The 24,881-nt window shown below is 37.7% G+C and overlaps 1 protein-coding gene across 1 annotated transcript in view; it reads right to left on the bottom strand.

Moving 5' to 3' along the window:
* Ziz (dedicator of cytokinesis protein Ziz) overlaps nucleotides 1-24,881 on the bottom strand; it is a 542,949-nt gene that overhangs the window by 114,836 nt on the left and 403,232 nt on the right. Inside the window, exons 26-27 of the mRNA XM_067151766.2 lie at nucleotides 13,608-13,798; nucleotides 2,690-2,962 (exon numbers count right to left, since the gene is read on the bottom strand). Coding sequence (XP_067007867.2) covers nucleotides 2,690-2,962; nucleotides 13,608-13,798 — 464 coding nt within the window. The remainder of the gene's footprint in view (nucleotides 1-2,689; nucleotides 2,963-13,607; nucleotides 13,799-24,881) is intronic.

Genomic DNA, 24,881 nt, shown 5'->3' with positions numbered 1-24,881 from the left:
CCTTGGGAAACTAATGCAGATATCGAGCTTGAATTATTAGGATTATTATTATTTTACGATCATGATCATTATTATTTTATTTTTTTTGCTAGTGGCTTTACATTGCACCAACACAGATAGGTCTTATGGCGACAATGAAAGAGGAAAGGCCTAGGAGTTGGAAGAAAGCAGCCGTGGCCTTAATTAATTTGCCTAGTGTGAAAATGGAGAAACCACGGAAAACCATCTTCAGGGCTGCCGACAGTGAGATTCGAACCCACTACCTCCCGGATGCAAGCTCACAGCCGCGCGCCCCTAACAGCATCGCTAACTCGCTCGGTATATTATTATTTTATGATTATTATTACTTGTATGTATGGCTATGAAGTGTTACATCCATTTAGTATTAGTATGATTATTATTATTATTATCATCATTATTTTATGATTATTATTAGTGTTATTACGTGTATGTATGGCTGTGAAGTGTTATATCATGTTCGTATTTGTATTATTATTATTATTATTATTATTATTATTATTATTATTATTATTATTATTATTATACGATTGCGTTGTGTGTGAAGTTATGTCATTATGTATTAGTATTACTATTATTTACGTAGTCGAATGATCGTATTATGTGTGAGGTTATGCCATGGAACATACGTTGTGTATAGACATTGATATCAGTTCCGTTAATGTAAATACTTGTAAATTAATATTATGTAATTTATTCTTACCTGTATATATAAATTGTAATCCGTAATTGTGAAACACACTGTAACTTACAGAATGTTACATGCACTAGAATAATTGAGAATATTCTGTACACTATTTCTATGTATTGGATATTCTGGAATATTCAAGAAGGTAGTTTCTTTTGTAACGTATCTTTCTGGAAATTGGCCAAATTTATATAAAGAGACTATCTTGACGGTGAAGTCAGTTACTGTTGAGTTACTGAAGTTGTAGTTTGGAAGTTATTGGAAGAGAGTGGCTGACATGCCGAGTTAAGACAGTCTCCAGGTTGAATTGATCGGTAGTCATCTGTTTTAAACCGTGTTTCCAAGTGTAATCTCGGTGGTATTCGGTGTCAGTTGTCAACTGTTTAATGATGGCGGCTTGTTGATATTCTTGAAGTGAAGTGTTTTATCGTGATATTGTGATTAATGTTATGTGAGTGTGTAATTTGTGAATATATGTGAATAAAATAAATTATACCAACTGACAGCATCTTGTGTGTGTCTGTGGATACATTAAAGTTCAGGAATTAAAAAGTCCAAGAGGAGGTGGGAATAGGAGACTCTCTACTACAGAGGATCCAGAACGCAAGACTGAAGTGATGTGGCCATGTAAGAAGAAGAGAAGAGAAGTAAAAGGAGAAAGACCAGTGGGCAGACCCAAAGGAAAATGGACCGATCTTGTGAAGAAAGATGTCGAGGAGAAAGGACAAGAATGGGAGAAGATTATGAGAGAACAGTGGTTCATGGACAGACGAAGATGGAGGGGACTCATTAACTACACCCGGACAACTGGAGATGGTCAACGATGATGACGATGATGATGATTCCAAGATTAATTCATTTTTTCATTTCAGGTTACTTTAGGTTATCAGTATCAGCCGATATGGAAAAGGAAGGGCGAACAAGAGCACCAAATTTAGTGAATTTAAAACTGAAATGCTCACCAACGTTTAGACTACTACTTGGTGAAACAAGATTATTTCTGTGAGTTGGGAACTTGAGTTGCACACCTATTAATTGTAACAAGGACGCCACAGTCTCTTTCTCTCTGTTCATCATCCTCAAAATACTGTAGATATACCACAGGTGGTGCCAAATTCATTTTACTGGTAAGATCACGGCACTTTGGATGCACACCATGTGACTTTATATCGCTCACCCACGACCGGTAAACTTTATTGTAATATACAACTTACTTGCAAAGTCGTGTAGCTTACGTAGGCCTTAAAGCCTCGTTTATCTGCTTAACCGCTCGCTCACAGCTGGTTAAATTTTAACCGTGGTTAAACATCACAAATTTTAAAACTGGGCTTCATGAAACAGAAATCCAGCTTAACCGTGGTAAGCTATAAATTTTATCACGGTTAAGTCGTAACTGAGGTCAATGCTTCCGGGCATAAGGGATGATGATGGGTTCTCAAAGCTATCAGACAGTTACTATTTCATTAAAATGACACTATTTTGCTGAATGTGTTAAATATACTGTTTGTTATATTATTCCTGGTATAGTCAACATAGTCAACATAGTAGGAGTGACTAGTAAGCTCTCTGCATTGTTCATTATTTTTGTTGTGTTTCCAGATATGATCATGAAAAAATATGACATTGCACACTCTATGGTTCAAGAATATAAACAGCTACAACAATACTGGTACTAATGATTATATGAGAGGAGGGGGAGAACAGTATCAGCCTTTTCACTGTATCACGAAAACTAAAACCTTAGGTTATATCTCAATAAGATCTTACAGAAACTAGGATGAATTCAAAAAATACTGACATTTTAAAAATAAGACATCTATTTTCTCATTTAAAAATAGAAAATAAATACTTTTATACAAATTTATAATTTAGCAAACATAAAACTCATATTCAACACACAAAAATACTAATAATATGAAATATGCATTAGAAAGGTACACCACACCAAATTTCTAGATAAATAAAAAGAATACAGTATCTCACCTTGGAAGAGAGCAACAGAGAAATTGTTGATATAAGCTCGTAATGCAGCAAAGACATGCCGGAACAGGGTTTCTGACTGTCCAACTTGCAAGAAGGACAGGTAGATGTCGAACACCTTGCGCATTATGAGGTTATCACCATTGCCTACAAGGAGATTATCCTTGAAATGGATACAGTAGAGACCCAGAGAATCCAAAGCAATCAGTCCAACTTCTGTTGCCATATTAGCCTCCAACAGTGCTTGATACATCTTACTTGATTCACTTTCACTTACTGTAAAAGAAATATGCATATTTTTAACACACTGGAAAAATATACATGTCGAGGTACTGCATGGAGCCTTGAGAACAGCACATGACACTAAAATACATTTACATGTAATAAATTAGATAAATGAGAGTAACTTTTACTTTCATGTCCAATAAAAATGGATAATTTTTAATGATAACTACAAGGGTGAGTCATATGAAAATGTACTTTTCTGAGCATAAATGGTACACAACTGTACCATTCTTCTACACAGCCTCTGTTACATTCAATGCAAGTCCTCCAGAGCTTACAAAGTGCAAGAGTTCTTCTAGAAAAAATATACTGGTTGTCTGCACAGCCATCATGCTCCACCTTCATCCTCCATTCCCATCCAAATGGAAAGTCTTTCCTCCCAATGCCTGCCCGCGTGGCCCAAAATATGGCACTCACTAGGGCCAAGGTCTGGCGAGTATGGTGGATGTGGAAGGCACTCCAAACGCAGGTCTTGGATGGTCACAGCTGTTGCACAGGCAGTATTGGGCCAAGCATTGTCATGTTGCTGCTGTGACAAGCATGCATCACCGTACTCAACCGCCATTCGCAGACAAATTTCAATAGGTTTCACACCTTCATTACTCAAAAACCGATCAGGAGATCGCTGCTGCTCTTTTGTGCATGTCTGAAGAGGGGCAGCCATTGTCAACTGGTATTTTGATGGTGTTTGCTTGTCTGCATGGTGCTGCTGCCTACAGGATATTCGTTAAAGCCTTGGTAATAGTACTGCCAACAGACAGAACCTTGGTGTGCTATTTCAAATTTTTATTACATTTTTAAGATTTTCATTTGTCATGCCTTTGTATATAAGGAAGCTACAATAGCATTGTCTCTCTTTGTGATCACAAGCACAATATTAAAATATTTCCAAAATATACAAAAGCTGTATAAAGATAATGCAGTATCAAGAAAGACACAAGAGCATAAACTCAAGCACAGAATGACTGCTATTTTAGGCCCTTCTATCAAATGGTATCTTACAGTATGTCAACTCCCAAATGCTTTTCATTCAACTAATTGCAGTGATTCCTACTGATAGCTACAACATAATACATTGAGTAGTTATAGCAGCTCAATTAGCGCTGTGGGCAGAGGCAAGCAACACTACAGCTACCATGATATAATGTACCAGCTAACGACAACAGCTGTCTGAGTAATCTTGCATAGGTGTCAAGTACATTGTTGATAGAAATTATTTTATAGTTTGGCTTTATTTATTGTAGTGTGAATATGCCTATATTCAGTTTCGCATACTTTGGTTTGAGCAAAACAGTGTATCTTACTTCAGGTAAGTTCATTTCTTTTCTTTCATATATTAAAAGATCATCTTAATTTTCCCCACTGTAAAGCAAAAATTCTCATCACAGGTTCTCACTAAAAGACAAATAGATGACTAGGCAGTGGGTGAATAACACGGAAAGACAAGTGGTATCCCAAGCAGCAAAATACTCTGTTCAGAACATTTGAAGTGTACTATATGTGTGTGTCCAATCCTTGTTCTGCTTTTCTACAGAGTTGAATGTTTAGTTAATGAAAGGAGACGTTAGCTGCCCAAGGCATTACCGACAATTTAGAATTGCTGTTCTCATCCCTACGTGATATGGGAGGAAAGAAGAAACAAAAATAATCCCAATGCAGAGCAATTCTGTTAGTAAACATGAAGTGTTCACTGGGACAGATTGACCTATTGACAGGAAGTGATGCTTCTCTTATCTAAGTACTAAGGTTCCTTCTGATGACAGCACCTCTACTGATCACGATTGCTGTGCTACAAATTACGAGTCTTTCACCAAGTACTCAGAAAATGTTGTTGAGTACATAGCAGGAAATGTTATCATTGAGGTGGTAAAGAAAATTAAAAGCCAAAACTGACTGAAGGTTATGTTTGCTCAGCATTCCGAGGAGAAGAAAGTACTTACTGCTAAGAATGATATAAAATAATGTCTCTTTATCCAGCTCATGACATTGTGAAATTGTCACCTGGCTGAAAAAGTGTTCAGAAAAAAAGTCACTGTCACGAAGATTTAACATAAACCTTATGTTAAAGTTACAGACTGAAATTCTCTCATCAGTTGCAGGGCAGTTGTTTTGTAAAAACGATAATTTATTTACAGCTACTGAGTTCAGTGAGGAAAACCATTATGGCAGCATGACAAAGCTGTATTTTATATTACACTGCACCACAGATGCAGAACAGAACTATGTATGAGGGCTAGGTTTCTTCTTCAACCTCTGATAGGCTATAAAAAAAAAGACATTAACATAACAAAATTATTTTATCACTAAAAGTTTAGTAGTTTCGTACTTACATTTCCAAATAATCGCCAAAACGATTTAGGGATTTGTCGTATCGTGACACTAGCTTTCCGATGCCCTATGCAAAGAAGTGAGGTAATGTTCATCTGGATAGCCTCCTGCTCCAAAAAGTCCACCAACAAGACACCTTTATGGTCCCAAAAAACCGGCAGCCATTGTTTTCCTGTTGCTCAGTGTCAGTTTAAATATTTTTTGCTTGTCTGGAGAAGAAGGCTAGATCCACTGCTTAGGCTGTTCTTTGGTTTCGGGAGTGTCATACAGGACTCAAGTTTCATTGCCAGTAACAATAGACTTTATTTATTTATTTATTTATTTATTTCCAATTGGCTTTCCATCGCACCGACACAGATAGGTCTTATGGGGATGATGGGATTGGAAAGGTCTAGGAGTGGGAAGGAAGCGGCCATGGCCTTAACTAAGGTCCAGCCCCAGCATTTGCCTCGTGTGAAAATGGGAAACCGCGCAAAACCATCTTCAGGGCTGCCGACAGTTGGGTTTGAACCCACTATCTCCCGGATGCATGATAGACTATGGGAACGTATGAGAAACATTACGGCTGACGTTATTCGATGAGTGTTGTGACTGTCAGTCAAAATCGTTGCGACCCAACGTGAACAAAGTTTCCGGTATCCTAAGTGTTGAGTCACAATTGTGTACAGAAAAAACCTTGAAGTGTCTGGGAATGCTGTAGAATGTTCACTGATCATAAACCTCCATTTGTACCGGGTAAACAAAAAATTTCAGGAGGCTGTCCAGACAAATATAACCCCACTTGCGGCAGACTTATTTGCAGAGGGTATCGGAAAACTGGTGTCACGATACGACAAATGCCTAAACCGTTTTGGCGATTATGTGGAAAAATAAGTATGCAACTACTGAACTTTTAATGATAAAATCATTTTGTTATGTCAATGTGTCTTTTTTTCAATAGCCCATCAGAGATTGAAAAGAACAAATTCGAAGATAAAATTTGGTATGTTTTACCTTGTTTTCAGTGGCAGCCTGACAATACAAGAGGTTGTTCCTAAATGAATGGAAATGTATGTAAACACAAGAACTGAAAGGAGTAACCATATGGCAGATGTACACAAAATTAATAGTTTTCATGTGGCAATGAATCAGAGCTAAAAAATACGCATTGGTTCATGTGAATGGGAGAGCTGGTTCAAATCGAGAAATGTAACTATTAATAGATCAATAAAAAAATCCAATTTGTTTATTGTAAATTTTATTTCCAGGCTATGTTATAAAAATGTTACGTAGAAAGATTGCCTTTGAAATGTATGATAATTCATTTAAGTGTGTTTAATTTTCTTGGCTGTTTAGACACACATCCTAACCTGAAATCTTGTACCGTAGGCCTACAGTCAAAATTGGAGATGTCTGGATATCTTCACATCTTTGTGATAAAATAATTATTGATTTAATCATTTTCAACAATATATAATATCACTTCAAGGAAAAACAAACTGTTACATATTTTGTTTCTTCTATTTTAAGTTACAGTACACTGCGATTCTGTAAGGAACCTCTGCTTAAGGAAAACCTACACACATCAAACAGTTACGCATTCCATCCAATATTTTCATCATCAACTCAAATAATCTGTAATGGTTATACATAATGAATAGGAACTGTGTGAAAATGTCTCATTTTCCCGCTCTGTTCCGCACTCGTTTACACAGCGCTCCACCTAGTGAGGTACATTTAAGACATGGTGGTCACCGGTTCAATTTTCTTCAAAGATGGCAGTGTGATGGCCACTCTGTATTATAATCTAGCTTGTTGATCCCAACAGCCTGCAAGGAACTAACATCAACAAACCTTAACAACTATTAATCCCTACTGCTTCCGTTAATACCTCCTAAACAATTATGGACTTATTAACAACAAGTAGTCTTAGAGAAATTAAGGAGAACAGTTCTAGATTGAGAAGTAAATAGGAAATCCTGTGCTGCAACTTCTGATGGAGAAACAAGTTAGGCTAGTCTAATGATAGTGTTTAGGGAACTTCAGAGCAGAATGTTGCAGACTATGCCCCGAAAAGTGAAGTAGTATGGCTAAGTCAAGTCTGGAACTCAACTCTACGGATTGAGCTCAGGTTAGTTTAATTAATATATCCTTCTAGTAAAAATCAACCCAATAAATTTACTCAATATCCATTTGCGGTACAATATATAGCAAACGTAACAATGGGATGGAGTTTAACTAACCTCACAGACTTTATAACACCTTCTATTGCAGCTGACTTTATGAACATGGCTGAAACAAACTCATTCAGTGACATCAAAGAAACTGAAGATACATGAATATTTAATTTTATTTTCGTGATTGATTGTACTCTATAAACTCCTGAGAAATGGCTACCACATCCAAGGAAGGCAGCAGGCGCGCAAATTACCCACTCCCGGCACGGGGAGGTAGTGACGAAAAATAACAATACGGGACTCATCCGAGGCCCCGTAATGGGAATGAGTACACTTAAAATCCTTTAACGAGTATCCATTGGAGGGCAAGTCTGGTGCCAGCAGCCACGGTAATTCCAGCTCCAATAGCGTATATTAAAGTTGTTGCAGTTAAAAAGCTCGTAGTTGGATTTGTGTCCCACACTGTCGGTTCATCGCTCGTCGGTGTCTAACTGGCATGGTTCGTGGGACGTCCTGCCGGTGGTGGCGAGTCAAAAGCGTGCGGCCGCCCTAATTACTATAACTTGTATTAATAAGAAATATTTCAATACGTAATTATTAATTAGTAATGAGTAATTACTTCACTGAAGATAAACTCCTCTACAATAACTATGTAATCTCAGGTTTTTTGGTCTAGCTGGTCCAGTCTGCTATAGTAAAAAGAGTAGAATGTACAGCCAGTGACTCTGCGCCGAGTGTTGGGCAGCGAGAAATAATTCAACTCCATAAGAGGTGATGGTCCTCCTAGAATAGGAAATAACACTGGAGTCCATCAAGCAGCGTCTGTGCCCAGGTTAAGGGCAGTTGCGGAAGGAGTTTGTACTCCTGTGTTAGGAACGGCCTTATCACTTGCTGGCAGCAGCTCTAAAATGCCTTGGGAAGTGGTGAACCCATCATAGTAACAACTTAAAAATGAGTGCAAATAGGGTGTGGCCTTGGAAAATGCTAGGGCATCCCCTGCAGGTGACTTGCAGGTCTTCAGATACTGGGGGAGCGGTGAGAAGTAAATGACCAGTATCACAATATATCCAAATCGGAACAGTCAACATCCTCATTTAAACCTAATGGAATTAAATGAAGATTTTAAGGTAAACTGTAATGCTGTATTATATAATTTATGATCAATGTCTATGTCTTATATTTCAATGCAAGCTTAATTAATACACATATTTCAAAAAGGGAAACCTTCCTGAAAACTTGCTTGCTTGTTGTTTTAAGGGGCCTAACATGGAAGGTCATCAGCCCCTTCCTGAAAACTACTATTCTTTATCGCATCATTGGTTATCCCTACACACTGCAACTTACCCTTGGCTTAATCAATTAATCTCTCTTTTTTTTTTTTTTTTTAAGGGTAATACCTGGAGCTGAATCTGAATTTGTTGAAAACTTTGAATGTGATATATCCATTGTTCTTAAGTTTCTTACGACTGTAGTTTCTGCTTATTCCTCGAGGTTGTTATAATGTAAATGGCTTTATGTTGCACTAACTACTTTTATGGATTTCAGAGAGGCTGAGGTGCTGGAATTTAGTCCCGCAGGAGTCCTTTTACGTGCCAGTAAATCTACCGACATGAGGCTAGCGTATTTGAGCACCTTCAAATACCACTGGACTGAGCCAGGATCGAACCTGCCAAGTTGGGGTCAGAAGCCCAGCGCCTCAACCGTCTGAGCCACTGAGCCTGGCACTTGCCCGAGGCTGTGGTCTCCTGGATGGTCAGAAAAATTTATATTAAACAGCTGACCAATATGTCAGGCCTTTCTTTCACATATAACTTCACCTCTAACCTGGAAAACAGACGTTGCATGCTGGATTTCTAAGGTATTTCGTCCACTGGGGACCAGCATCCATCTAAAGGAGCTCCTCTGCCCTAAGACACTGGCCTCCATTAGAGAGATGGGTTATTTGCTGCTGCCAAACAGAACCCTGGCCAGACTAAATCAGAAGTTTTAAGTTGCATTAAAAGAGATCCTATATCATCATCATCATTTTACAGTTCCAGTTTCCCGGGTACTGTTGGTGAGTCTCTTCCATTCTGTCTTATTGAGATACGTTCTGTTACATTACAAGATATTAGAATCATTCCGTATTGACGGTTTTCACTTTACAATGGCGAAAAATGAAAGTATCCTCCTATTCAATACATCATATATTCCGTCATTAGACGGAGTAAACAAGTTCAGACATGTTTCGGCTCGTTTGAGCCATCTTCAGTGAAAAAATTAGGGGGGTTGGAATAATTATTTACATAATATGAGTTGAAAAAATGCTAAAAAACATAATGAAAGCGCAAATGAAAAAACAAACAAAAGATCAATTATTGATCAATTATTATTTCAAATTAACACCTGTTTCACTGAATTTTGTCGCAATAAGTTGTTTTGCTCTGCATATTGATGTAAATATTGTATATTTGTACTATTTTGTTTCCGTCTAGGCTCTCTTTTGTTTGTTTTTTCATTTGCGCTTTCATTATGTTTTTTTAGCATTTTTTCAACTCATATTATGTAAATAATTATTCCAACCCCCCTAATTTTTTCACTGAAGATGGCTCAAACGAGCCGAAACATGTCTGAACTTGTTTACTCCGTCTAATGACGGAATATATGATGTATTGAATAGGAGGATACTTTCATTTTTCGCCATTGTAAAGTAAAAATACGTTCTGTTGTTAATGACGTCCTCCAGTGTCCTTCTCTGATCTGCAATGTCCATCTTTACGATGTCCATCCAGTGGGTTCTTGGTTTTCCCACCATCCGTTTCCCTGCCACACATCTCTCCTTGTCTCTCTTGTCCTTGTTGGATCCATCCTCATTACGTGCCCAACCATCTCAAAAAACATTTGAATAATTTTCACTTTCACTAATGTGGACCAGTGTCGCTCCCATGAATCAAACATTGTGAGTGTTTACTGTAAAAATATTGACAGTATTGGTTTTACATCTCACTCAGTATTTTTACAGTTTTCAAAGGCACGAAGGTGCCACAAATGATAACAAGTAATAAAATACCAGTGTAGGAAAGAGTCCCAACAAAAAATAAGTTTCTTATTTAAACTATTATCAACAGATGTAGGAATAACTACACGGCCATTGCTTCAACATCAGGCTGTGGCATCTCTCAGGTCGTCAAATCACCATCATCATCATTTCACAACTCCAGTTTCCCGGGTGTGGTATACAAGCGCTCGCCATCTCCTTCTGTCTTCATACATCTTCTGTTCCAGTACATCCTCCCATTTGTGTCCTCTCTCCTCCACATCTGATCTTACAATCTCTATCCAGCGTTTTATTGGTCTTTCCTGTGGTCTTCTTCCTATGAGATTAAGGTCAAATTATTTTCTGGCAGGTCTTTCCCTATTCATTCTCATTATGTGCCCATACCACTGAAGTCTGCGTTTCTTTATGATACTGGTAATAGGAACCTCGATACTAGCTACTTTCCTATTCACTTCATTTCTGATCTTGTTCTTTCTGGTAGTTTGGTTCATGGTTCTAATGTATCTCATTTCAGTTGCTTGAATTCTACTGATGTCTTTGTTTAATAGGGTACTTGTCTCTAAGCCGTACGTGAGGATTGGTACAAAGTAAGTGTAGTACATGATTATTTTTGCTTTTTGTGGTATTTTTCAGTCCCAGAGAAGATTTCTGACGTGAATGTAGAAGTTTGATGGTTTCTGTGTCCTGCTGAGTATTTCCTGCCTAACAGTGTGGTCTTTCAAGATTGTGCTTCCAAGGTACTTGAAATGGGAAGCTGATTCAATTTTTACTCCTTCCAGAAATATATTTGAGCTTGTTTCTTCCCTATTGATGGTCATTTCCACTGTCTTTGGTCTGCTCATCTTCAATATAGAATTTTTTAATGTATTGTTCCATTCGTTAAGTTTCTTTTGAACTTCAGCTTCTGTCTCTCCCCATACAAGCACATCATCAGCAAATACCAGGGCGTTTGGTTCACTGTTCATTTTCTTGATAGATTTTATGACCTTGTCCATTACTATTATGAAAAGGAGAGGTGATAGGGCACTTCCTTGTTGGACTCCTCTCTTTGATTCAAACCATTTTGATCGTCCGTTGCCTGTCTGGGACATAGCTGTAGTACTCCTGGTATAGCATCTTGACTTTGTCAATTAAGTACTTTGGCACCTTTAGGTCTTCCAGACATTCCCACATCTTGTTTCGAGGAACACTATCATATGCTTTTTCAATGTCCACAAATGCAATCACAAGATTTCCGTATTTCCAGTACTTTTCTGTCAGCATTTTTACTGCAAAGATAAGATCCACAGTCCGCCTGTTGCCATTTCTTGATGGATGCAGTATTTTTGTAGCCGTCTCTTGGCACAGGCCAGAGCAAAGTGTAGCTTCCACCGAAGTCCCAGTCTCATCCATGACTGTGACAATATGGAAGCTGCTGGGGTATGAGTGGTGCTGAGTAATGACATTTGAAGCACAACTAGTGTCTGAGTGTTATGAAAGGTGTTGCTCATAGGATCGGTCGTGCTGCAGTAGCACCTTCTGGTCCAGTGAGGAAAGCAATGACAAACTACCTCACTCTTCATCTTGCCTAGTACGCCTCATTTGGGCTCTGTCATTGGTTTTTGCAGTTTCCCTATAACTGCATAGCCTTTGGTGGAGCTGTTTGAGGATCCAACCAGCCTCTGGGCTGATGACCTAACAGACAGACACAAGATCCACAGTACTTCAACCTTTGCTGAACCCCTGTTGTTCTTCCTCAAGCAAAGGTTCCACTATATTCCTAAGTCTCATTTTTATGATATTTTCCAGCAGCTTCAGTGTGTGTGACAAGAGAGTGATGCCACTGTAATTTCCACATTTCTGTCGGTTGCCCTTTTTGAACAGTGGGACGATGACTCTTTTACTCCAATCTTCTGCGATTTTGTTTCTTTCCCAAATCACTGATACTCTATATAGCCAATTCAAGCCTGGAATTCCAGCTGCCTTTATCTTGTCTGAGCTGAGATCATCAAAGCCTAGGGACTTCCCATTTCGCATGCTCTTTAGTGTTGTTTCTATCTCAAGCCATGTTGATGGTTATTTGTTGTTTTTGCCTCATTATTGGTGATGGTGTTGCTTGCATCTCCATTTAACAGCACGGTGAAGTACTCCTTAATTTCATCCCCGATCCCTTCCTCTGTTCGTATTAAGCTACCATCATCTGTTTCCAGTGCAAGGATGTTTATATACTCGTTTCTTTTACTGTTTACTATTTTGTACAGTAGTTTCCTACTTCCTTGACAGTCTTCCTCTATCCTATCGTCAGATGACAGCAGAAAATAACTGGTTAGTACCATTCTAAATGTAGGCTATGAAGTTCCAATTGTCTATCTACCCCTGATACTGGGTTTCGGATGAGGTGATATGGAATTATATAGCATTGTTTTTATGGCTGGATCTTCTTCCTTACATTGTATACCTATTGTAATACAGTATTACAGCTTCAGAGTAATATCTTAGAAAACATTTGAATAATTTTTACTTTCACTAATGTGGACCAGTGTCACTCCCATGAATCCAAAATTGAGAGTGTTTACTGTAATAATATTGACAGTATTGGTTTTACATCTCACTCAGTATTTTTACAGTTTTCAGAGGCACAAAGGTGCCAGAAATTTTCCCTATAGGAATTGTCATATTTGTCATATTACAGTAAATCCACCAACATAACGCAGGCATATTTGAGCACCTTCAAACATTACCAGACTCACTCACTCTAGCAGAGACACTTAATTGTACAACGTGGGATGTTCTTAGTCAATGTTGTATATAACTTTATAAACTCTGTTAATGAACATTTAGCATATGGCTAGACTCATTGTACGTTCTATTATGAGTACCAATGCATAAAATAATAACAGTAACATATCATTTAAAATTCTTTACCTGGAACTGACAAAACATACATCATTTCTAGAATAAACTCATGATAAAAATTTTATTAATGTAAAAAGCCTAGGGACTTCCCATTTCGCATGCTCTTTAGTGTTGTTTCTATCTCAAGCCATGTTAATGGGTATACTAAAATAATGCCAGCTACATTGAAAAATGTACCGAATAATTTAAAGATATATTACAACTTATTAACATTACTTACCAATTTGCTGAACACTTTCGCGGCCCACACTACTACTGCCACTGTGAGTTCCAAGAGCATTACTATCAGATGAAAAGTCTGGAGGCTGCATGCGTGCTGGTAGAGTCATGGCTTTTGCAGAAGCAGGCTTTGTCCCAGTCTTGGCCATTATCTGTCGTTTGCCAATATATTTGAAATGGTGTAAGCACATCCTGACAGACGAAACACAAGATTTTACCACAACAGTACAGTAACTAACAAAAATATAGCTTTTCTCCCTTTATATACTATACAGAGAATTGATGATGATGACTATGAATAGAAGTTGGAATTAATTTAGATCCCTCTCTTTTATTCTCCTTGGTATATAGCGTGGTGGTGGCGACGGCGGCGGTGGTGGTGGTGAAAGATGTAGTAAGATTTTAATTCTAGGTTATACAGTAGCTGCAGAAAATAAGTTTGATCTACATTTATTTTTTTACATTTCTTCTTTTGTTAGTGGATGAACATCGCACTAACATGTGGAAGGTTTTCGGCAATGCAAGGACGTGAAGGGTCTAGGATTGAGAAGGTAGCGGCCGTCGCCTTAATTAAGGTTCAGCCCCGGGATTTTGGTGTAAAAATGGGAAACCGTGGAACACCATCTTCTGGGCTGATGACCGTGGCATACAAACCCCCATCTCGCGAATGCAAGCTCAAAGCTATGTGGCCCTAACCACACAGCCAATACGCTCGTTGGTATACATTTAAAAACATTACTAAAATATAATGGTATATTACAGAAAAATGTTAGAAGCTTAGTGTGGAGTGTAAAGATGTCCCCTAGAAAAGCAAAAGAGTGATATACTAAGCGTACTGTAGCCCAATACTGACATAATACATACTTCTGATAAATCAATTTTAACCTAATTAGCTTCAAACTTTATACAAATATGCACCTATATGTTGATCATAATTTGTAGTATGTGATCACTAGTGTTGAGAATTATATGCGCTACAAATCCCAAAATATGCATACAAATGTGCACTTTAAAATACCAAAATATGCAGTATAAGGTTAAGGGATGGTCATACCGATTTCCGTAAGTTCTGCCATTTTCATCCAATATCACCATGTTTTGAGAGTTCATTTATGTTGTCAAAATTTTGTTTTATAATCTGAACATTTTGGTATCACGGTCACATTTTACATTTTATAAAAATAATTTCAATAAATTCAAAACAACCCTTGTATACCATTTTTTAAGTTTTTACTTGGAAACTTTTTTGTGGTGGCTCTTCAGAGCATGTGAATAATTACTGTTATCTACATATTAAAAAAATTATGAAAACTAAAGTCAGTCAGTCCAGCCATTCCACCTGGTCGATTTCTTTCAATTTTTTTTTTTCAATTTTTTTAAAACTGAAAGTTATTCATGCACAGATTTGTCATCAAGTATTATAAATCACTTAACTTCCACCTTCCACAAATTATTTGATTTTTTCAATTTTTTGTCTTTGAAGCAATCATATCTTTGGTTCTAATTGAGGTACGAAGTGGATCAAGTTCTTTCATTTTAGGTCTTAACTATTCAAATTGGTTGATTCTGAGGAAAGTTATGATTGCACATTCAATTTGACATCTCATTTCTTCAATATTTTTTCTCATTGAAGCAATTATATCCTTCGTCCTAAATGAGGTATGCAGTTCGTTTTGGTCTAAAAACACTCAGTGGATCAAGCGCTTTCTTTTGAGGTAATAACTGCTTAAACTGGTAGAATCTGAGAAAAGTTATGAGTACATTTGTCTCCATGACGAAGATATCTGAAGGACTTTTTAACAGTTTGGCGCGTAGTGTTGTTCCAAGGAACGTTTAATTCAATTTCTTTGTGTGATGTATTTTCAAGTGTTTTGTTGACATAATGTTACATTCTATTACCACAGCAGATGTGTTTTATTTCATTAACTCGAAACTGTGCAAATACATCCGTGAGGATAGTAACGAACAACACCACACTTTGTACATTGCGGGCGGAGCCAGCGGGAAACTGCTAGTTATTATTTGAACAATCACATTATTGTTGTTATGAGAGTAGTTTTTATTGACTGAAAATATCTCTGTCAGATATCATTATTTTTCATAATGGATATGAACTTTTATGTACCTCACATGGTAAGATAAGCATGAGAATTTTGATGATAATCAGGCAAAAACTGTTGCACTAACAACATTTTGAATGTTAACATTGATGCTTTCAAGTCTTTGAAGACGCGGAGCAAAGTTCTCTGCGAAACATAGAGAGTTTCACCTTGTTTTCTTGACACAGCATAAGCCTAACATTCTGAATACTGCAAAATAAAGTTTTGAGAAAAAGCTAATTTTGTATAAAATTAGAGTAAGTCCATCAGAACTTCCCTGCATCATATATTTTTTTCTTGCTTGGCCCTTTGCCTCTCCTCAGCAACAGTTTTTAAGATTCTACTCTACTTTGTAAGCCCTTTTAGATAAAAATACATAACCCTAGCTGTAATGATTGATCTTTGAACGTTGAAAGATTATAACAGTTTTCACTAAAAACTGTTTATACAAAGGTGGTCCCACAATATTTTTCTCAGCCCCCAACAATAGTACAAATGCAAAACTTTAGATATGAATTCTTTGAAATTTTTGGAGTGTGCACACAAAGTTTCCGTTACTTCCGACAGATAGCGTACTTGCAGCAATGGTTCCAACATGGCGTCTGTAAGGGATGTATGTTACAAGCAACTGCTTCCTCTGGTAAGGTTTTCGGGACTAGGATGGTGTCATACTCAATGATGTGATGCCGAGAGGCACCACCATTAATTCTGAAGCATATGTGAACATATTAACCAAATTCAAGAGTGCTTTCAGTGATTTGGACACTATAACAACCCAGGTGATTGTTTGCTTCAACATGATAACGCATGCCCTCACACAAGCTTTTTATTTTTATTTTTTTATGATGGGAGAGGAAAGGCCTAGGAATGGGAAGGAAGCGGCTGTGGCCTTAATAAAGGTACAGCCCCAGCATTTGCCTGGTGTGAAAATGGGAAACCCCGGAAAACCATCTTCACAGTTGTCGACAGTGGGATTCGAACCCACTATCTCCTGGATGCGAGCTCACAGCTGCGTACTCCTAACCGCACGGCCAACTCGCCCAGTCACACAAGTTAGAGGACGTCGGAACACATCACGAAACAGGGTTGGACAATGTTACCCCGTCCACCCTATAACTCTGACCTAGCTTCCTCAGACTTTAACTTGTTTGGGCCACTGAAGAATGCCATTCGTGGCAGGCATTTTGAGGATGACGAAGAGGTGATTGGCACAGTGAAGAAATGGCTTTGTGAACAGAACAAGGAGTGGTACTGACAGGCACACACACCCATGTGTCGCGCTGGAGTAAGGCCATAGAACGGGAAGGAGATTACGTGGAAAAATAGGGAGTATAGAAGAAACATCATTCTTTCTTGCGTATAAGCTTCATTGTGTTCAATAAATAATAGTTGAAGAAAAAAATGTGGTGCATTAGTTTCTGGGCTACCGTTCTACATTCCATTGTGCTAAGCCACATCACATAAGAGCGTTATGCTATTAGTTCCAGTTAAAAAATTTAACACAATTAACTCAAGCTGAATTTTGAAGCTTAAAATATTCTTCAGTAAACCTACACAAAAATGCAAAGCACACATTGTGGACATTTTCTGCTCAACATTCTTTGTCATCCATAATGGGGAATGTTCCTCTACATGCATAACTTTGGAAGCTGTCCACAGATAACAACACAGACCAGTACACCAGAAATCGCCAGAAATTCAAAAGTGGTAATATGAAATATAGTGAAAGGGATTTTAAAAAAGTCAGCAAACATTTAATCTGCCCTGAGGAATGGGGTAATTGTTAGTGCAAAACCCTCAATTTTGGTTTTTGGACCATTTTTGGCTTAATAAGTCAGTAGGGTCTCCCCTTAAGTATGCAAGCTTTCTGTTGTATAGAATTTGTGATAAAACAAAACACTAGCAACAAACCATGAAATATTCAGAATATTAATAGAAACGCACACATAATTAGCCTGTAAAAGTATGTTCATGTATGGAAAATATCCCTTTCACATCGCAAGAAGTGAGGGAACAAAACTTAGCAATAAGCTAAGGTTAATGTCCACTTCACCAACACAATCTTTCTCTTAATTTCCTCTGCTTCACAAGACCATTATTCTAAGCAAAGATGTTTGCCATTTTCTGCTTTACATAACTGCTACATTTTCCATAAGCTCTGTCCTTCACACTTTTGATGGCAATATCTAACACCTTCAAACTTTCAGAAAGCTCCATGTGTTTTTAATTGCTTGATGCTATTGTACAGATGATGAAAATTTTATTATTAATGTGCAGCATGCAAATGTGCAATATAAAATGCCCAAATATGTTCTTATAAATGCAATAAAATTCTTAAGTTTGCAAGCTTTCTATTGTACATGAAAAACTGAACACTAGCAACATAAAATTAAATATTCAAATTTTTAATATATGTACAGAAAATATCCTTTCAACATCACAATAGGAGAGAATTACAGCACGCACAACATTTAGTGATACCTGGGCTCCCTAGTGGTGAATCGGTAGACCTCGGTTATCTTTTAGATTCGTATTGGCAACCTTTGAAACAAACCATAACGAGTAGAAGAGCAAGTGTGAGCTCTTAAGTTGTTCCCTGTTGGGTAGTATAGGGACTGTGATGAATCATCTGCTAGGGACAGCACCATTGCTATCTGAGGGTTGGTATCTGTAGTTATAATATGGTTTTGTGTTAGGTAGTGTTGCTCTGTGAAGGCAAAACTTAATTGCTGTGCATTATTCTTAAGTTAAGTGAAAGTGAAGAGCATGTGATTTGGTGATGGTATTCTTTAATTTAGTTTAAATATAGTGTTGAGTTTATAAAACTTACAATAATACTGACGAGGAAAAAAAATGCCTACTTGTTTCATTCCAGGATGTAAATCTGGCTACAAAACTACGAAACGTAAACACTTCTTCAAACCACCTAAAAATGAATCAGAATTTTCAAAATGGGAAAAGGCGATTCCCAGAAAGGACAAAAAGCTTTCTGATAAGTGTTATGTGTGCAATTCACATTTTTCTGATGAATTTATTGTTAAATTAGATTCATTTGTAATACAAGGCGAACAGGTAGAAATTCCTAGAGATAGATGGAAACTGAAAACTGGCGCTGTCCCTCATATATTCACCAATTTGCCACAATGTCTCACAAAACAATTAAACAAATGAAAATCACCCCGTAAAAGACAGCCTCCGAAGACTGAGGAAAGTTCAAGAAACAAATCACACAGGCCTCACCGCAAATTAAATTTTGATGCTTTTTCTGAGTGTGATAAAAGAACTGAAATAGATTAATACACAGCTAAAACGAAAATTAGTTCACTTAGAAACAACTAAAGAGACAGGGACGTAATATAATGACTATTCGTAATAAATTGAAAATAGCTAATGCTAAGATTTTGTTGCTAGAAAAACAACTAAGAGATTCCAAAATACAGCCAAATTATTCAAGTGAGTCAACATTAAGCAGAAAGCAAAAGGTGATTATTGACACCATGCTAAAAAAATGTCAGCTGAAATAAGAAAGGAATGAGATATGATAACGAATTCCTTTTAGATAGTCTCTTATTTAAAATTAAATCAGCTACGGGCTATAGTCACTGTTTAAGGCATAACATGCTTCCCCTTCCTTCAGAGGCTCACCTGTGAAGATTAGTTAAAGGTCTTAAGTGCCCTTACGGGGTGAACACCCATGCCATTAGTGCTATTGAGAACTATTTCTGCGATGAGAAGAGTGAAAACAATCTCACGGAAATTCACATATATGACGAAGTAAAACTGAGAGAAGAGGTACAGTTTAACATCAACTCATTAAAAGCTGATGGATTCGTAAATTTAGGAGAACACACCCAAGAACACGGGAAAAACAAACTCTCAAATCATGTGTTAGTGTTCATGTTTGATCCCCTATTAAATAATTGGGTTCAACCGGTTGCTGTTTATGCAAGCCAAAATTCCACACCTGGTGATATTTTGTCACGAATTTTAATCCAGGTGGTCTTACAACTGGAACAAATTGGCGCTAGAATTATAGGTTTCACCTCAGACGGAAGTCAGTCTAATAAAAAGGTGTGGAAATGTTTAGGAATAAATGGAAAAGAAGGGAAGGTCCTGTGCTCTACTTCTAATCCGTTTGATTCTAGTAGGAGACTATGGGCCTTTTCAGATGCTGTACATATAATTAAGCGCATCAGAAATAATTTTCACAACAAAAGGAAAGTCTATTACAAAAATGAAGTTGTAGACTTTAAATTCTATCAACAAGTTTTTGAAATGGATAACTGCCATAAATTTGCAGGTTTGAAAGTTTGCCACAAGCTAACGTCTGCACATATAGACCCCACTTCATTTCAGCGCATGAACGTGAGACTTGCTTTTCAGTTATTTAGTAATTGTGTTGCAAATGGCATAAAGTTCTTTAGACAGATAAACTCGGAGGGATTTGAAGACAGAGAACCGACAGAAACGTTCACAAGGGAATTAAACATCCTAATAGATGTATTAAATACTTCTACATTGACAGGGGCTCTTTATAAAGATTCAATAGGGCATCAAACCTTAATAAAATGGAGAGATAACCTCAGTGGGAAGAATAATACTTTTGCTTCAGAAAGAACTCTTGAATCCCTAAGAGTAACAATTGAGAGCACCATAGAGGTGTCCGAGTATTTATGGAATAACGGATTCCGATATGTGCTCACAAGCAAATTTAATCAAGATCCACTAGAACGGCACTTTGGTATTCTATGCTCATTAAGTTGTGATGACAACCCTTCAACAATAGATTTTCTGAATTTACACATGTTGCAATCTATTTATATCCCAACCAAACTTGCCCTGTCATCGGGTAGTAATTGTGAGCCCAAATTTGAACTAACATTGACATCATTCGTCAATCAAATGAGAACACTGGTTAAGAAGACAGGAGAGACAAATAAGGCTGTAGTAGAAAATGCACAAAAGAAAATAAGACAAGCACTAGACTTCACTGAGAACATGGCTGACCTCTTACCGGACTGGTAGAACAATTTTAGGTCTAATTAACAGTGATAGCCGCAGTCTTGCAAAGGAGTGTGTGAAATGCCGATTTTATTTTGTAACAAGACAGATGAGAAAGGAACTGAAATCTTCTAAGACCACATAGTCTACCCAGAAGCTATCTAAACTATCTGACTACTGACTTCTGGAATGGTAAGCAAAAGCATAATATTTTGCATGCAATGATTGTTCTTTTATTCGTATGGTGACTTGTAAGCTCAAGCTCAAGCTCAAATACTGCTAGGAGAGTGGCCTAGCAGAGGAACTGATGAACTAGGGGAGTGATCACACTTCTTCCTTCTACTCGCTATGCACAAACTAGGAATCAATTATGCATCACCGTGAGACATCTAGCGTGCACGTTATGTACTAGTACTGCTGTTGTTTACACAGCGAAGCGAGAATATAGAATTCATGCTAGCAACAAGATTCGCATCGAGAAATGTTATATAATGTGTGCATGACACAGTAGTTGGCTTAAGATAATAAAGGTTTAGAAAATTCATATCGATCCAATTCAGATTTCATTTCCATTCAGTTGGCAGTATTACCAGAACCGGAAGAGCTCCCTCCTTACTCCTCACCCCTGTAAAACCAGGTATCACTAAAAGTTGCACGTACTGTACTGCTGGTACAAACAGGAGGGAACAATGGTAGGAGGGTACTTGGAATGAGAAGGTAAAGGTTAAGTTTGGAATGAACTCTATGAATGAAGCTGTGCGCATAAATCAGCTTTGGTGGTGGGGTCATGTGAGGAGGATAATAATGGACTGTCATGGAGGGTAAGAGAAGTAGAAGGAGACCAAGGTGATAACAGTCAGACTCAGTTTTCAACAATTTAAAGATAAGAGATATGGAACTAAAAATGAGGTCACTGAGCTAGTTACAACTAGAGAATTGTGAAAACATTTAGTTAATTCACAAATATCTACAGTATGTATGTACAGTCTGCACATTGTTACAAAGATTACTACAGCATTATCATCTTACAATTAACGGTAATTTATGTGTTTAATCCAGAAAACTCACAAATGATTTAAGCCACTAAATTTGTTCTTAACACAGAAATACGTGCAAACATGCAAAATATGTGCATATATGCAGAAACAAACATGCTTCAATTGTCTTACTTTATTTATTAAGTCTTTTGGGATATGCAGCTGCACAAAAATTATGCATTTGCATATATTTCTCAGTGCTAGCGATCACACTGGCTTTCTTCAGGAATGTGGAACTAATCAAGCAACATTTATATTTAACTAGCTGATGTACCCGTGCTTCGCTACAGGATTCTCAGAAAGACTGACTTGGTGGTTTTCCTAACTGAATTCAACAGAGGTCATTACAAAAACGTCAGTAGGAATGTAGCGATTGAAAGGAATGTTATCATATAAAATACTCGATCAAATGAAAAAAAAAAAAAAAAACGCACGCTTTCTCACTTTCAACGAACAGTACTACGGTGCCGATCTAAGAGTCCAAAGTTTCAGAGCTGAAATAACCAGGTCGCAGACTGCTGTGAACACTCCTTTGTCATTATTCCGTTAAATATGCACACTACTCATTCCAATCAGTGGCTCAGAGTAGGGATTGTATAGCTCGAATACTATGATGAACCAGTGTGTTACATACCAGATATACCGAGCTCGATAGCTGCAGTCGCTTAATTGCGGCCAGTATCCAGTATTCGGGAGATAGTAGGTTCGAACCCCACTATCGGCAGCCCTGAAACTGGTTTTCCGTGGTTTCCCATTTTCACACCAGGCAAATGCTGGGGCTGTACCTTAATTAAGGCCACGGCCGCTTCCTTCCCACTCCTAGCCATTTCCTGTCCTATCGTCGCCGTAAGACCTATCTGTGTCGGTGCGACGTAAAGCAACTAGCAAAAAAAAAAAAAAAACATACCAGATATATCAGAAAATGTATGAACCAGAGGAATGGCATGCTAAAGAAGAAAGTTATCTTACACCCCAGCTACTTCCCACCAATATACAGGCAGGCAGTTACAGCCGGTACGACCGGGCGAGTTGGCCATGTGGTTAGGGGTGCGCAGCTGTGAGCTTGCATCCGGAAGATAGTGGATTCGAACCTACTGCCGGCAACCCTGAAGACGGTATTCAGGAGATAGTGCTTCGAGCCCCACTGTCGGCAGCCCTGACGATGGTTTTCCGTGGTTTCCAATTTTCACACCGGGCAAAAACCGGGACTGTACCTTAATTAAAGCCACGGCCGCTTCCTTCCACTTCCTAGACCTATCCTATCCTATCCTATCCTATCCTATCCTATCCTATCCTATCCTATCCTATCCTATCCTATCCTATCCTATCCTATCGTCGCCATAAGACATATCTGTGTCGGTGCGACGTTAAGCAAAGAAAAAAAAGAGATGTTATTCCGTGGTTTCCCATTTTCACACCAGGCTGTACCTTAAAGTCAAGGCCGCTTCCGTCACACCACTATTCATTTCCTATCCCATCGTCGCCATCAGACCTACCTGTGTCGTTGCGACGTCAAGCAAATTTTTAAAAAACCTCAGTACGTTGCAGTAATCCTATCTATCGGGGATGAGAGGAAACAGAAGACTTATATCATAGACTGTAGTTCCTTATTCTCAGACTTTACATACCGAGCTTCACTAAATTCTGTTTACCCATTTTCTCGTGACTCGGCGCTGATTTGGACTTAGTAACAAAAATCCAAATTCATGAATATCTTCGATTATTTGCGGTACGTAACAATGTATAAGACATAAGTGATCGGAAATTTAATAAATTCTTACATAACTACTACTAACTTACGGCATAGCTAAAGTTATGTTAGTTATGTAGTATTTATCGATACGACCACTAATAACATAAATAACTGTAACCCAATGGTCAGTGTAACTTTTCCCGATGCCTCTATCTTATGTTGTTGCGCCACATTGGGCGACCGATTTAATGCAACCAACGGGTTAAACATTCTTTGCCCGATACCTCCATTTTCTAACTCGTCGTTAGGCAGCCTAGTTTGACGAAATGGAGTCGCTCAGCGGATACCTCAGGGTTTAATTATGGCTAGTAGGACATGTAATCCTACTGTAGAATTCGCTTTACGTGAGTCCATGAGAAATCCGACCCACGGATGTCACCCATCGTTACTCACGTCATTATAATAATCATCGCCGACTACCTTATTAGGGTTTTGACCTCGAGAAACCTGCCATGGTTAAATGAATACTTAACTACACGTTACCTTACTTCGCTATAAATTAACTTACAATCTAGATAATAATTAAAGAACTCATGACACCAGCAATTGTAGAAAAATAACAAGATGTTTATTAATAAAATATTAAATTACTAATTTCCATACTCTGTAACGCAGTATTCAAATTGTCTGGTAATATGTATGAAAAAATGAGTCAGCGCTGGCTCGTATGATAAACAAAAATAATATTCAGTATTTAAATTAATAAAATGATCAGTTCCTTTGTGAAGTTGAAATTCAAAAATTACACATTTACAACAGATCACTGGACATATTCGAGTTCCACCTCACATTTGAAATGTAAGTAAAACATCGACACAATAAACTCGTTCCGAAAATTCACTTTCTTTCGTCTTATATAAGCAATCTCACTTGGATACAATATCCAGCCGCAATGCATCTCAGAAACACTAATAAGTCAAGTGTGAATAAATTGGAATTCGTTTAAGTAATTCTAATTGAATTATAGGAAATCGAAAATAAATCTGAATGTTTTAAGTTAAATTTTAATAAAATCCGAAGTCATGATTTTGTTGCAAGGATCTCGTTGTGCATTGAAACTACTTATGAACTAAGGCATTCTTTCCTAGTGCCTGTTAAATACGGCTCCTACTCTAGCCTTTCCCTAGTTCAAGTTCGTTAAAAAATAATGTACGTTCAAACGGAGAATATTAACCGATCTAGCTATCTATCTAACTTCAGCATAATCTTTGGCTGTCCCACACATGCCCTTATCGGTTCAATGTCCCATTAAGTAGTTATATTTCAATAACATTCAACCACAATGCAAGCTACATTACTCTCTTGCAATTAACATGGAAGCGCTTTGCTGCGAGGTTTGGAAAAACATAATCTCATATATATCGGTGTCGTAATGCTTCTGGTTA

Source organism: Anabrus simplex, chromosome 7 (assembly GCF_040414725.1).
Source record: "Anabrus simplex isolate iqAnaSimp1 chromosome 7, ASM4041472v1, whole genome shotgun sequence".
NCBI lineage: Eukaryota > Metazoa > Arthropoda > Insecta > Orthoptera > Tettigoniidae > Anabrus > Anabrus simplex.
This window is presented reverse-complemented; position numbering and strand designations above follow the sequence as displayed.